Genomic DNA, 15,643 nt, shown 5'->3' with positions numbered 1-15,643 from the left:
TGTGTTCGAATAGCACCCTAATGCCCATAACCAATCCATCTGATTCCTCTCCAAAACGTCCTCATAGAGACTGATTTGAAACTGGAACATCTTATGGGATTGTCTGCTGGTGAAAAAATGTCTGGCAGATGCCTGTTTTCTGGGTTAGATGGCTTCCCACAGTGACCTCAGCCCTGAGCGCTTCTATAGCTGAATGGGCTCAGGGTTCAGCTGCAGAGAGAAACTGTAGGTCACTTACACAGGCAAGTGAAAAACATCAGGGCCTCAGATAAATCACTCAAAATGGGCCAAAGAAACAGTCACGAAAGCAAACACCAGCCCTTAACGATACAAATCAAATGTTTATTGTGCTTTTCTATTCATGGATGAGCGGGCGGTGTCTGGATAAGATCATCTGGAGCATGCACTGGATAATCTAGACCCCCATGTGCTGCCCGCAGTTGACATCACCCTGATTTCCAAGGGTGGGACTCGATGATGTGTGTCAACCTAAGTGAGATCAGCGTTTGGAAGTGTTCTGCTGAATTTTGGAGCAGGTGCCCGCAGAGAGGCCCTCAAGTTTGTGAAGCGGGAAGGACCCCCAGCAGCGGCGAATGAACTCTCAAGTTGCCTACATGACATGACATTCATGTAAAAATTGCTACATAGCAGGCATTCATTGCAGCCACAGGGCTACATGGATATTAGCCTTGGAGGAGCAATAAAATAAATCAGGATCATCTGTCACTGGGGTATTTTTGGGGCCTGCGGAAAGGCCAATCAGCTTATTTCTGGAGATGTTTTATTGGACAAGAAGCATTTACTGCAGCTGTGACTAAACACGAAGAGCGCGATCCAAAACCAACAGATACGTGCGATGTTTAATTTATAGACCACTTTTGATGTGGAAGCAGCACGCTTCCAGCCAACCAAGACTAATCACAGTGAACTCAAGACACATGCAGCCAAGTTACACAATATCACTGTTACACAGCAATGCATTTAAAACACTGCTGCTTGTAGGGGTAATAGAGGCTTTCATCAGTAATTTGTCTCAAACGTTGAGAAAGAAATCACTTGCACAGGCAGTAATGTACACCACCTCATGCTATCGTTATATAACAGCTTGGAGTTTTCATCCTAAAATACTTATTCAATTGATGTGCATGAATTTGGTGCAATCCGGTCTTAAGGAAGTAAAACCCCCATTTTTATCTCTGGAGAAGATGATTCCTATCATGCCATTCCACACAATCTTGCTGGATAACTTCCGCTGCATCCCAGTATTAGCGGGCCAAGGTCCTAATCCCCTTACCCAAAGCAAAATGCTAAATATGATGTGTCATAGACTCTGTCCAGATGTTGGCCTGCTGTAGCTCTGCACCTGCTGCCAGTACAAGCCAGCTGGGAGATTGCATTGCTGGACAAATACTCACCACTTCCCTCCAAAAAAGTGCCTCACCGCTCTTCTTTTGACCTCAGCTTCCTCTCTGAATCAAACCTTCGAGGGACCACAGGAGTCCTGTTCTGCACCGCCAACCAGGCGCCACAGCGCCTGAGCTGGGGCTCCTGCCCAGTCCCATATTCATTGTTGGCAAGTGAGACATAGATCATCATCATCCTCTCCAAGCCCTGTTGCTGGCTCAGATCAGAAAACATCAGTTGAAGGGGTGTCTGATTACTGCTCATTGATAGGACATCCTTTCTTGAAGATGAGGTGCTCACACGAGGACAGAAATTACAAATAGTTCTTCCTGTATCCTATGACTCTATCCTATGTGTAACATGACAGCAAATGATGAGCAGCTTTTTGTTTTTTTTTTTTACCTTGAACTCACTGCTAAGGTCAGCATTCAGTACTCACTGTACTTCTAGAAAACCTGTTTACAAACCTATGAAATTCATCATGTGATTGTGGTGTGTTAGCACTCACCTTATTGACAGAGCTGATGCTCTGAGATCACAGATAATAAGTCATAAAACCAGAGTACAGAAGAAGTTAAAATGCCGAGTGCTAAATGAAAAGCCAGAAGATGACCAAATCTATTTTTGTTTATCCTGAAGGGAACATACTGCGAGTGCTAGGACTCGATTGCCATGTGTTAACAGTTACATGGAAAGTTTTCACAGGACTCTATTAAATGATGTGAAAAACTAAGTGTGCTCCATGTTTCAGTTGATTTTAGAAGAGCTTTTAGTGGGAATAACTCTCTCTGCACGAGTCTCTGACACCCCACTCTTCCTTATAATGTTGCTTTAGTTCACTGAGGCTTGATGTGTTGATGCACAGCTTTTAAGGTCCCTCCACAGCATTTCAGTCATGTTGAGGCCTCGACTATTGATTGGACCATTGCAGCACCTTGGTTCTTTTCTTTTTCAGCAATTCTGTTGTAGATTTGCTGCTGTTGGATAGCTCAGTTCAGACCAGCTGTAGCAGTCAGACAGATTGCCTCCCGGATGCTTTAAATAAAGAGCAGTTCTTAGTCGACTCAATGACGGCAAGGTGCCGAAGTCCTGTGGCTGTAAAACAAGCCCCAAATCCTCCACTCTCCATTATCATGCTTGTAGATTTGTATGAGGTGTTTGTACTGCTGTATTTGGTTCTCTGTGCAATACACTGTGCATGACGGCCAGACGTCTCCATTTTGGTCTCATCTATCCAAAGGACATTGTCCCAGAACACTTGTGGTTTGCTGAGATGCAACTTTGCAAACCGAAATTGCGCTGCCATGTTCTTTTCGGAGAGGGGATGCTTTCTCTCAGGAATCCTGTGAGGGGAAAGTTTGACCTTTCTTTCAGCTGTAATCCAGATAAATATGAGCTTCAGCTAACAGAGAAATCATCACTAGCTAGCAGATGGCAGACAATCCAGTCTTACACTGCTGGCTGCTTAGCTTCTACATATAAACCCAAAAACATTCCTTTGGTAAACATTGTCTGAGAATACAAAACAGTTACACAAGAAAGTAAACTCTGAGTCATTGTTTTTCGGACACTTATGACAGATGGATGGTGTAAATGTGAGGAGACATAAAAAAAATGGCAGGCGATTTATATCTGACCTGACATGATTAGACTGGGAGCTCTAACAACCAGACGATCCCCTATGAGCCAGCACTTGGCGACACTGGGAAGGAAGAACTCCCTTTTAAGAATAAGAAACTGGCAGAGCCAGACTCGGGGTGGAGCTGGCATCTTCTTCGACTGGCTGGTGAGTGAGGGGGAAGGAAAAGAGGAAAGGAAAAGAGGAAAGGAGAGCTTCGGGAGTCTGGAACAAAATAACAAATTTAAACACTATTTTTTTTGAACATGGGGTGAAAAGAATCTGGCTGAAGCAAATCAAAAGGCTGACTCGCTTTACTCCATGGTTACACATAAATCACTTGATTTAAAACATTATTTTCCTCTTCGATGTCCTAAAACCCTGACAAAACAAACCAAAAATGCCCCTGCTGGTAGCTAGGAGCAGTCAGGGCTCAGAGGTTTCTATGTGAGATTGACTCCTCCAACCTGCATATCAAAGTATCTTTGGGCAAGATACTGAAGCCTTAGCTGCTCCTGATGCACAGATTGGAGTTTGTCTATTTACTACAATGTCACCTTGATTCAGTGCAAACATATCCATAATGAAAAAATTTGTATTGCATTGGTAAAGAAATACCCCCATTTGGCTGTGGGCATTCACTCTTCCCTCTGCTTGCATGGAAACACAGTTGTCATCGAGATTTTGGCCCCAGATCTTCAGCACTCTTTGGGGTCTCCTGGGTGTTTCCCTGTCCCTTTTCATTTTCCACTCCTCCTTCTCCTGCGGTTCAATAACCTGGCCTCCACCTCCTGTTCGCTTCAGCATAATACCCACTCAGATAATGATGCAAATAATAAAATAAAACAAATAAACAAAACAAAAAGACTAATAAGATGAGCTTACAGAGAGTTAAATGTGCTCCTCTTGGAAAATGCAGTTGATTGTGACCTTTTACTGGCAGTGTGAGTTCAGTCTCAGCTCGAGGCCAAGTGTACCTGAGCCAATGTGGGTGCCTAGTTCATACATTCATTTTTGGCAAGACTGTAGGATTACTCAGGGTGAGTTTCTATTTATTTATTTTTTTCACCAGTCCCAGAGGCACCACTTCCATCCAGACAAGGCAGGCAACTGCTTGAAGTCTAGGGGGCATGGGGTTAACAAAGTTTAAACTAGTGCAGAAGTGGCAAAGTGTAAAGTCTGCATGTTGCACAAATAGGAGAAACCTGACTCCCTTCAAGGGGGCCCCACCTGACTGCACTCTCTCCAGCTGAAAGTAGCGTGAATGATTCTGTTTAAACAAACCTAATGACAACAGTGAGAGCCAATCTGTAAAAATGAAGACGAGTTATCCTTCTGGGACTGAAGAAAGACAGAAGGAAAAAGAGGAGAAGAAAAGCAACACAGCAGTGAGTGGAGCGGATAATTACTATTAAATATAATGCTGAAAGAGACACTCGAATAACATAACTTTTACTATCTAGCTATCGTCTTCTGCTTAGCTGTGATAGGGCGAGAGGATTCATCAGCTAATTTGATCCCACGCATCTCCTCACACTACACAAACTCAAAATCTTACCAAGTATATTTGTCTTATTTCTAGTCACAAGATCTCATTACACTTAAAATAAGACAAAATCAGCTACAAAGCATCATTCCAGTAAGATACAGGAACTTGTTTCAAGACAGTGAATTTTGAAACTAGAGAATTTTCATTTTTCCCCTTATTTCAAGGTAAAATATCTTGATGATGAAACAAGTGAAAATTCTCTAGTTTCAAGATTCACTATCTTCAAAGAATTTCCTATATTAAGAGATATTGGTGATAAAACACTGGCTGCGGTGCCATCTGTGAATTTTCCCTAGACTCTAGAATCGCCAGTGCCATTTTAAGGCCCCACTAATCTCGCGCACATGTTCAGATTAGGAAGTTCAAAATTAGAAAAGATCATCATTTAATCCTGCCTTTACTTCATCACTAGGTAGAAAAATATATGAGCACAAAAGGAACAGGTAGTTTCAAGTATGTTTGATTTATTTCCAAAAAAAAAAAAAAAAAATAGCGTAACCACAAAACATGGTACAAAGATACAGTAACGCCGCTGATATGGCTGAATAGTTTGTGTTTTTCTTCTTTTGTAATGAAAAACTGTGAAGGCTGCATAAACAGAGGACAGATGGGACGATAAACTCTGAAAACAATCACGTCCTACATGATATATATTCTTTAAAAAGCCCTTAAAAGACAGAGCCTGTCCGAACAACAACAACAACAATGTCCATTTCATTTTCAGAAAAACATGTCACCACAAACAAAGAACAGGCCACTCGGGGGGTTTTGTGCACCAGTAACAACACATTGAAGAAAAAAGAAAAGAAAAACTCAGTCACATTAGAATTAAAGTTAGAAAAAGTATACTTATGTTCAGTACATACAGTATATAAAACAACATGTCATGTAAGTATTTACAGGAAAACGTAACGCCACCACACTTACACAGTTGCACTTTTAATAAAAATAATAATTTACATTACACGAGACAAAAGTGTTAAACCAGAAGTCAATGAACATTCGACAAAACAGAGGAAACGTCACATTTTTAAATTAAAACAAAACAAAAAATCTCAGGTAACTCATTTGAGCTCACTGTGCAAAATCTTTCCATTTAATCTGTCACGAGGAAACGACACATGCACATTGCCAAGTAATGCCTTTAGCCTCGCTGTCCGCATCTGTCAGAAAGTCTATATTTGATGACGAGTGCATACGTTAGCGCTAAGTGCAAACAAATTGCTTTTTAATGTTGTGCATTAAAAATCTCTGAGTTTTTGGCGGTTCATACGTTTATGTAAGCAGCAATAACTTTTTCCTTGTAGTAAAATAAGATAGAAATTCTTTTACAAGCTTTTTTTTTATTTTTATGTTTTTAAGTCAAAAACTGAACCCACAGTTTGATTGGCCAGTGATATTGCTTTGATCTATGTACATCTAGAACAGGATAACATGTCCTTGGTAGTGCAGTCCCCTAAAACCTCAGCTTATGTTTACTTTATCCCTGTCAGGGGGGTGGGAGTGGGGCACGCTGACAGCAGAGGCAAATTTGGTCACCCGATTCCAACTGAAGCTCACCTGTGGAGTGATGACAGGTTGCTAAGTAACAGGCAGATAGGTGGATGGAGAGTATCCATCCTCCACTACCAGGCACTTAATTCACTGTTTGGTCCCCAAAATTAAAGACATCTAAAAGTTGGATAAAGCGGCTGTCGCGTCTGCTCTCGACCGCCCGACGCTGCCTCTGATGTCGGTGATGTCGTGTTTACTTCACGCATCAGAGATGCAGTTCTGGATCTTGTCTATCCACACTTGAGCGCTGGGAGCATCTGAGGCACAGAAGTTGTAGACTCTCTTGCTGGTCTTCAGCTAGAGGACAAATGGGTGGAAGGACAAAAGGTTAAATGGCAGCAAAAAGGGCAACAATGTCACAAATTTTCATCCCAATTTAGCACACATTTTAAACACGTTTACAGAATTCCTGCTGGATTGTTGGGGATCAAATACTTATTTCGCTCAAAGACGTGCAAATTGATGCATTACTTTTATGTAAGGTTTTTTTTTCTGGATGTTTCTGGCTAGAAAATGGACGGATGGACCAGGTTTCTTCACAATTGAGCAAACTTCCCTGAAATTTACGATGGGATCAAAAAGCTGTTTCCCTCACTGTACGTTCCTACCCTCACCTGGTCTCAATTTCTGAGTAGCGACCGAAAGAATAATATTATAGATGGCGTAGCTCTCCCTTAGTGACAGCGGTAGGAGCTCAGTCATTCAGGAAGGAATCAGACTAAAGCCTCTAGGACATGCTGCAGTGCAGGCAGCAAACTCACGTCAAGTAGTTTTTCTATAAAACATTTTGGGAAAATACCGACACCCATAATGCAACACTCTATGCAAGACCATATTAATCCAATTGTATAATATAAAAACAACTTCCAGATAAAATATAATATGTAGACCAGTGAATAAATGTGTACTCACATCAAAGAAAGCCTTTTCACTGATGTGCTTTGGAGCTCCTATAGTGGGCGCGGCCGTCATCACGGACTCCACCTCTGCTAGATCGATGTGGCCTCTGCAGTTCGTGTCCTCGCCGGTGTCGTAGTACCTCATCTGCAAAGACGAGACTGTTAAACCTGCAACCGGTCACTCAAACTACAGCAGGGTAGTGCAACCTGCTCACCTGGTGTTTTGTAATGTCCAACACGAACCAGCGAGGCTTCCAACCTTTCAGCAGTGCTCCACGTTTATACAGGACGCCCTCATAAGACCTACAAAAATAACAGTTGTAAGATTGGATGTTATGCGTCGTCACTTTTAACCTCACATTAGTCTTAAAAGCAGAAATCACAAGAACTCTGGTATTTTGTTAATTGTGATTTTAACCGATTCCATCAGAGTCAGAGTCCCAAGGAGAGCAGCTGACAGAGGTAGTCATGAAATTTTGGATGAAGTCTGCATTAGCCAAAACTCCTGGCTCCAACTCCGCACATATCTCCGACAGAAGTAGCACACGCTGCTTCACAAAAAGCCACAACTAAACAGTTGGCACCCTTTCTCCTCATCCTCGTTGTCATCTGTTCATGAATTTGCTATCTTCCACTACACATGAACCTGTAAATGAACCCATATGCTGACTTCAGTGTCCTCCACGTTTATGTGATGTGTAGTTAGTGGATACGGTTCCTTCAGGGGAGTCGCCAGGGCACCAGGGAACATGACACCTGAAGTCTTGCAGTGAAAATTCAGTGTTTTGTTTATGATTTTCACTGTTTTTGTGTCTGACTTCCTGTCCGCCTGATGCAGCTTCATCAAAAATAGTCGTTGTGCATATTTTTAGCAAAGCAGAGTAAAGAGGACTTTATGCTCGAGCAGTGGGAGAGCGACCTCTTTCGGGTCCACTCCGGCGACCGCCTGCAGTGAGCTCTGATGTCAGATGGAGGCAATGTTCAAATATGTGCTACAAACGGTCTGTGGCCCACTGTTGCTCGTGTTGCTGTCGGTCTAACAGCTAACCATGTAGGAGGGTTGTGTTAAAAACAATGAATGGTGTCACTGCAGCCACTGTCCCCGTGCTTTTCGTGTTTTATTTTTTGATAGTTGTTTTGTTTTTGCAGTTCTCCTGTTCCCGGTGAACTCTGCTATCCTGCTGTGTTCGGCACTAGCTTCCAGTCAGGATCTCGGGCGGGCGAAAACCCCTCTCCACCCTCTGTCCTGCTAAAAAGTGGACAAATTTGTGGGACCACGAGACATCAGAATAATGTAGGCCATGTTTTGTGATTTGGATGCAATGAGAAGGTGTTGAAACATGGAAAATGCTTGCTGATAAGTAATATCTGGTTTCTGATTTACTTGCTTCATCTGTTAAAACTTTAGTCTGTCCGAACATTATTTGAATCAGGAGGAGCACGTATTACACTGAAAATATACTCATTTTTTTTAAACATAAAGTAGATTTTAATGACCGTATGTCCACCTCAGGAAACGATCCAGATATTGGAGCCAAAAGACTGTACTTTAACCTCACAGTAATTGTAAAATTACACACCCAGAGTTTAATAGAGTACAGACAATTCTCACAAAACATGACACACAGCGTACCAGAGCGCTGACTCATTTTCCAAAACTGGACTGGCCCCTCGGCAACAGCTTGTCAGCGAAACAAATGTGGACTTCTAATTTGTTCCGGAAATCGGGAAGTTCACGACCCACCTGTTCTCCTCGCTCTTGGGGGTGAACTGGTTGTAAAGTGTTGCGGCGCGGCGGTTGATCCCATTGGCTGTGGCGGTGCTGTGGTCCTCTACCAGAGCGCTGTCTGGCAGGTGCAGCATGGAGCGCCGCTGGAAGGCCTGCAGGTTAGGTGTGGAAATGAGGCCTGAGATGGACAGCGAATCCTTACAGAGCTACACACGAACAAAAAAGAAAAGAAATATTTAGACAATTAAGCAAATGCAAAGCATATGACTGCCCTTCTATGTTCAATCATAACATGTCATAAAGACTCCTCCAGCACGCACATTTCCCTCTTGCTTGAGGTCCTCCTGAATGCTCATTCTGACTCTTTCCAGAGTTGTCTGCCATTTTTCCGGGGCCTGGTTAAGCTCGCTCTCTAACCTCTCGATGTCCTGCAGCACAAAGAAGAGCCGAGTAAAGTTACCCACAAAATGACAAACAGAACAAACATTTTAGACAAAAGCTGGGGTCTCTTACAGTGAGAAGCTTGGTGATGGCGTCCGGCTGGGCGCGGCTCACGCTGCTGTAACACGGCCAGACAATCCTCCTCTTGCTGTTGGAGATGGTGTGCAGCTCCTCCGAGCTCTCCACCCTCACAGCCATCGTCCTCCAGTCGTAACACGGCCCAGTCGACAGGGTCTCCTCTGTGAAGAAGTCCCATTTATTCAGGCTGAGGATGCTGATAGAAGGCTTCAGGATCACCTGAAACACAGACATCACATGGCTTTAAGGAGAATTTAATCTAATTCTTTAATCTAATTCAGTTTTATTTGTATAGTTCGTCTATAGGGTTTGCTACTAATCGAATGAATTGGTTGTTTTATCCCAGTCCAGCATGCCAAAGCACACCAAGGTGCATTCATTGGACTGTGAGCATGTGAATGTTAGGTTAGAAAAGCCACCAGTGCTACCCTTCAGCCTCCCAGCTGATGTAACTATGGTATGAATTCAAAAATTCGAGGTAATTTCAGAAGCTAAAGGTCACTGAGATTTCAACTTATCTGAGATCAAGTTATTGTCTTCATAAACTTGGGTGTCTGCACCAGCAGCTCGCCTGTTGTTGCGACAACAATTCCCCATCAGCCTTTCATGTTTTTTTAAGAGGTTCTAGAAATGATCAGTAGAGTTTGCTTCCCTCTGTTCCAGAGTTTGTGGCATAAACTAGGGCTACGTCCACACTAGCCCGGATAGATTTGAAAACAGAGTTTTCGTCTGAAAACGTTCCGCGTCCACACTAGCGTTTTAAGTCGTTGTTCACAGAGTTGTTCGTCCACATTAAACGACCGAAAACGCTTATTCCAGTCCTGCGCACGCGCAAAAGCGAGTGAGAATTCAAGAATTTGAAGAAAAGCTATCTGGAGCATGTACAAACTCATATTAATCTTTTGTAGGGCTGTCAAAATTGACAGCAATCAAAACAACTGCTGTATAATGCCCTCCGCTATCTTTGTTTAACTGGCCACATGACTGCATCACATGACTAAAATGCGTCATCGCTTTAGAAAGTCTGCGTTTCCGAGTGTCCACACTGCAACGGGACAGCTGCGTTTTGAAATGTATGCGTTTTCGAGAGCGTTTCCAAAACGCTGCGTTTTTCCTCGAGGAAAACGCCGTCTGCCGTCCACACTGAGACGGTCCAAACAAAAACGCATTAGTGTGGACGTAGCCTAGGAAAGCTGCATCACTGACAGGTTAGCGGTGCAGAGATTAAAGAAGATTCAAGACCATTTAGGATTTAATATACACATGGGAGGATTTTTAAATCAACTCTGTAGAATACTTGAAGCCAACATAGCGCTGCTAAAACTCGACTTGTGTGTTTAGCTTGTATGAAGTCTGGATACGCAGCAGTATGCTGACCCCGGAAAGTCCAACAATCTACTGTGGCAACACAATGTGTAACGACTGTCTCCTTGGTGCTTTCCTATGATGATGCTCAACTTGAGATCAAAATCAGCAAATGATAAACAAAATAACTGACTGTTCAGTCTCTGTAGTTAATAAGTGTCAACTCCAAACTCACGTTGGCCACTGTAACCAAATTCTTGGTCATATATTAGGTTATTCTTTAAAGATTAGTGAAAAGTCAGTTTCCAAGATTTATATTAAAAAAAATGTCTGAAACAAATTCTTTGCTGAACTTTATCTCTTCTGGTCCGGCTGTGAACAGCCAAACAGCCAACCTTTAGTCCGACGAGAAAAACAAAGAAATGTTTTCACCCTGATTCACTTTGTTTCGGACAGACTTTCAGACCAAGCACAGGAAGCGGACCAAAAGCTGAAAACCAGGTCATCAGACTGGTTATCCGCATTAAAACGACACATGACGTTCACTTCGGCAACGATGTGGGCGAAGACCTATTAGGTGTGTGCAAGTTTTACTAAAATCTGACCGATACTCGAACAGGAGGAGTAGCTTCTTGGAAAACTGTCTGGAAAAGGAAGCAGCACAGTTTGAATGAAGACCCATTTTGTACAAATTTAATTAAATTTTGACCAATCCTCTGGGAGGAGGAGCGTCTTTTCACGACGCCCCATTACAGGTGTAGATGCAATGAATGTTTCTCTATAAACAGAGTATCTTTAAATGTTTTATTCATTGAGAAGATGACAAATCACCATGACATCCACCCCTGCTCTAACCTGTCACTGTCAATGAGAGCAGGATGGAGGTACATAGTGTAACCACCTGTGGAGTCCCTCAGCCTCCTGGTAGATACACAGATGGTATGAATTTCAAACTCGTATGTCGGGTCGTTCTCGACTTAGTGCATTCACAAACTTGGGTGTTGATGTGGGTCGCTAATTTCATCTGCCCGCCTACCCGGCAGGTTGACGACAATACCCCGTGAGCCTTAAGCGGACACAACTAAACTAAACATAAACTAAACATATGAAAATCAACCTTCATCAGCGAAAATGTTGGACTATGAAGCTTTCTTGGTGTCTACTGACTGCAGTCCAGGCTTCAGGCAGTTGTGATATTAAAATGATCCTTTCACATTGGCGCTAGCGACGGTGATGGCAAAAACGTTCCACTTTGCGCAGATGAAACAAACTCAGTGTTTTAGCCTCAAACTCTGACAATAAATCATTCAGCTCGGAGGAGCCAAAACATCCAAGTGTAGCACGTTTGAGCGCTGCGTACTTTAAAAATAAATTATTATTGTAAACATGTTTGATCAGTGCACAGGCTACAAGATAGGACAGGCGAACGATTTGCCGTGAGTGCTCAGGATTTGGCTGGAACATTTGTTTTCAGTCAGCTACACGGCAGAATTTTATTATTAATGCCGTTCAACCTTGAAACACTAATCCTCATCTTATTTTTGTATATTTATGTTTGCATGTGGTGTAACCACAGACCTACAGATGACGAGGATTTCTTTGGTGAGGAGATCTGATCCAGTTCTCAGTGTGTCACATCATTTACAGGAACTTTGTTTTTCTATCAGTCTCTGAAGAAAATATAAACTAAAGGTCCACAATACCATAGTTACCGATTAAAGTTTTGCTTACATGTGACAGTAGCTTTCCAACATTTTCCATCATTCCATTAAGGGAACAAGGCCCCAGTCACAGGACTACAGACTCGTCTACAAGCATCTGGTTGCTGAGAAAATGCTGGGAAAACGATTCTAAAGCACCAGACATGCAGCCCTGCAGCCCCTTAGCAACCGAATGTCACCAGGGAAAAACATGTATTCCACAAACAGCTGGCAAAAACCTCCTTGTGATTGGTTTGGCTTCTTACATCCTGCTGCCATCTTAGTTTGCACGAAGTGACAGACTTGTCTACAAACACCGTCCCCAGCTGCTCTCCGGCCTGAAACTATGAAAACTGACACAAACCAGGAATGGAGACCATTTGACTTCAAAGTAAAAACATGTTGGCTGCAGCACTGAGGAGCAACTTTTACTTTGAAGGCAAACCTGTTGCTCAGGAGGTAGAGCAGGTCATCTACTAATTGGAAGGTTGTTGGTGGTTTGATCCCTGGTTTCTGCTCCAGTCTGCATTAATAAGTTTCCTGGGGCCATACTGAACCCCAAATTGATCTCACATGCATTCAATGGAGTGTGACTGTTAGATAGAAAGCACTTAGGCTTAAAAAGTGCTTGAATAAAGGAGGCAAGTTGTATAAAGTGCTATATAAAACCCGTTCCATGTAACATTTCTTGTTTGCATCGCCCTTGCTCGGCTAGTAGTTAACGTTTGTTGGCAGACAAACATGAAAAACTACAGGCAATTGTGGCAATCTGTTAGCAACCTAAGCAGTTGAGATTTGAGGGTGATTTGCTTACGTTTGCTGTCAAAGTAAATGGTCAAGTGTTAAATGGACTGGTTCTTCTACAGAGCTTTTTATCAGCACATGAGCACTAACAATGCTTTATCTTATTTACACACACATTCATACAAGCACTTTTTTCGACATCCAAGTACCTTCTATCTAATATTTACACACACTCCAATAAATGCATAGGGAGCAACTCGGGGTTCAGTACATTGCCCAAGAATACTTTGGCATGCAAACTGGAGCAGCCAGGGATTGAACCACTAACCTTGGATGACCTGCTCCAGGAACCGCTGCCAACCAGTTGGAGAATACACAGTTCCCTAGCAACTGGTGGCTGCGATCCAATCCAATACGGCAAATAAGCCTCGAGCAATGTTTGTGTGATGCCACGTGGAGGTAGAGGAATCACTGACCTGTATTTTATCCTGCAGTGGGTGAAGTATCCTGATCATTTACATCAGGGGTGTCAAACTCATTTTACTTCACATTGAGCCCACTTTGATCTTAAATTGGTCAGACCAGTGAAACTCACCTTTCTCTTGGTGTAAAGCACTTTAACTACGCATTTAACCCATTGATCTTTATATACAAACAAACAAATAGATTTTTTTTTTTTACATGTTAAAGAAAAGCGTGTCAATACGACTCTTTGGGCTTAAATTGTAAGAAATAAATGTGCAAATTGACACAAAAAGTTCTGTTAGCTCATGCATACACTGTCCTGTAATTATGTATGTTTCTGATGTAAACCAATTGTAACAAGCATACATTTCTATAGCAGACAGTAAAAAAGCAGGAACTGTCTGTCATTTAATTGTTTATCTGATGTTTGTTTGACACCCCAGATTTACATGGTAAAGTAAGGTGAGAACATTTTTAAGTAGCCTAATCAAATATTTTATAGCTTTCCAGCTTTTATATCTGGACCCTCCTCGAATACTTTAAATGACTCATAGTTCAAAATGAGCCTACACTCGGTGCTCGTCTTCTTTTAAGACCAGTTTCACTTTTTCTGATTGGTTGGCCTTCACAAACAGACGTTTAGGAGAGCAGGTGTGTGACACTGCTGTCCTCATAGTCATGTTATGTTCATGCTGAAGGCTCTGGCTGCCTCATGTATAGGTTAAGGCGAAGGACAGAAACTTGAAGGAAACACTCACTTCATTCTCAGAGGGGCTGTACAGATAGTTGAAGAAGATGGGACTCCTCCGGTGCATCCTGTTGATGCAATCCCAGATACAGATGCCTCTCCGGGCCTGCTTATCACCCTTATCCTCAAACAACAAGCCTGCAAAAAAACACACAGGATAAGCTGACGAGGATGTGAAGCCATTACTGTTTTGACTGATGTAACAGCTTCCTGGGTAGCTGTGTGCATTCACATCAGAGATCTAGTTTCCTTTATTTACAGTGACAGAAAAGCCAGAATCTTGCTACCCAGGGAAGTGGTGTTGACGAAGAGGGGCCAAGAATCTTTTCAAGTCAATAAAATTGTTGTGACTGTTAAGGAAACCACCATAGGTTCATAATTCTGTGTAACAAAGCATTTTTAGAGAAGAAGAAAATAAAAGATCCCCTCTGGTTAAAGGACACTGACCGTGTTCCAAGCGCTCGTAGTCAGAGTCCAACAGGAAGTTCTTGAAGCGGTTAGAGATGTGATGATAAGCCAGGAACTTCAGATAATACTGATTAAACTCAAACTCCAGAGGATGCTGCTCCAAAATCTGCAAGGATATGAAAAGATGGATAAAGACAGTTAGAAGGAGGTCAGCGTGTGGGCGACAGCTGCACCGTGTCCCCGTGTAGCGACTTCGCATCTATCCAGTGTATAAATGACCAATCGGAAACAGGAAAGAACCTCTCCCGCCTCTGTGAGGGCAAAGGTCAGTGATATCATCGCCGTCAGACACAATGCAGACTGAGCCAGCATGACTGCTGCTCCACGGTTCCCATCAAGCGGTGTGAGGTGGCCAATCACGGTGTCGAAAATTTGAGGCCACCTGGGTCTGCTGGCAAAAACAACAGCTGTTTTGGAGATGAGGCACTTCTATTTTGAGCTCTTGTCCGAATCCCCTGCTTCACCCCTCGTTTATAGCGCTCCAGACCCCCGGGTTCCTGCCAAACCGTCTTAGCTGCCAAGCCTTCGGTTTCAAAAGACAAATGCAGAAACTATGTGTTGATGTAAGTGTATGGGAGTGGGCCTGTGTGACCCGAGGAGACACAAAAAAACCCCCCACTGCACTCTCTAAAGTTAGTATTTCAGAACAGACCCGGTTCTCCGGAAATCATCTGTGTGTGTGTTTCATTCTTAACTTGAGCCCCCTCTCCCCCCCAGCCCACTTCCCCTGAATCCTAAAGCACACGCAAGCCTTCCTAGAGACTCTCAATCCCCAAAACTGTAATCTTCCACATGCGGCTGTAAACAAGCACTAAAATGTGAAGAAATGCCGAAACACGTGAACACGTACATACAGCTCAATGCTGATCACTGTACTCATGGACCATCTGTGCAGCAGCCTCGCTGCTCACTCCCCGGGTCCAATATGTTGTTGTGATTAC

At 42.9% G+C, this 15,643-nt stretch overlaps 1 protein-coding gene across 2 annotated transcripts in view; it reads right to left on the bottom strand.

Annotated features, from left to right (window-relative positions):
* Positions 1 to 5,015: 5,015 nt before the first annotated feature.
* The window catches only part of sbf2 (SET binding factor 2), a 107,219-nt gene continuing 96,591 nt past the window's right edge, over positions 5,016 to 15,643 (bottom strand). For both annotated transcript variants that reach the window (XM_005936484.3, XM_005936485.3), the window contains 8 exons: positions 14,682 to 14,808; positions 14,245 to 14,372; positions 9,267 to 9,491; positions 9,074 to 9,181; positions 8,769 to 8,959; positions 7,240 to 7,327; positions 7,038 to 7,169; positions 5,016 to 6,422 (listed from right to left, as the gene is read on the bottom strand). In XM_005936484.3, the coding sequence (XP_005936546.1) occupies positions 6,324 to 6,422; positions 7,038 to 7,169; positions 7,240 to 7,327; positions 8,769 to 8,959; positions 9,074 to 9,181; positions 9,267 to 9,491; positions 14,245 to 14,372; positions 14,682 to 14,808 (1,098 nt within the window). In that variant the 3' untranslated portion in view covers positions 5,016 to 6,323. The remainder of the gene's footprint in view (positions 6,423 to 7,037; positions 7,170 to 7,239; positions 7,328 to 8,768; positions 8,960 to 9,073; positions 9,182 to 9,266; positions 9,492 to 14,244; positions 14,373 to 14,681; positions 14,809 to 15,643) is intronic.

This window comes from Haplochromis burtoni, unplaced genomic scaffold (assembly GCF_018398535.1).
Source record: "Haplochromis burtoni strain Fernald_Lab_line unplaced genomic scaffold, NCSU_Asbu1 Contig_50, whole genome shotgun sequence".
Lineage (NCBI taxonomy): Eukaryota > Metazoa > Chordata > Actinopteri > Cichliformes > Cichlidae > Haplochromis > Haplochromis burtoni.
The sequence above is the reverse complement of the archived record's forward strand: the minus strand, read 5'-3'. Positions and strand labels throughout refer to the sequence as shown.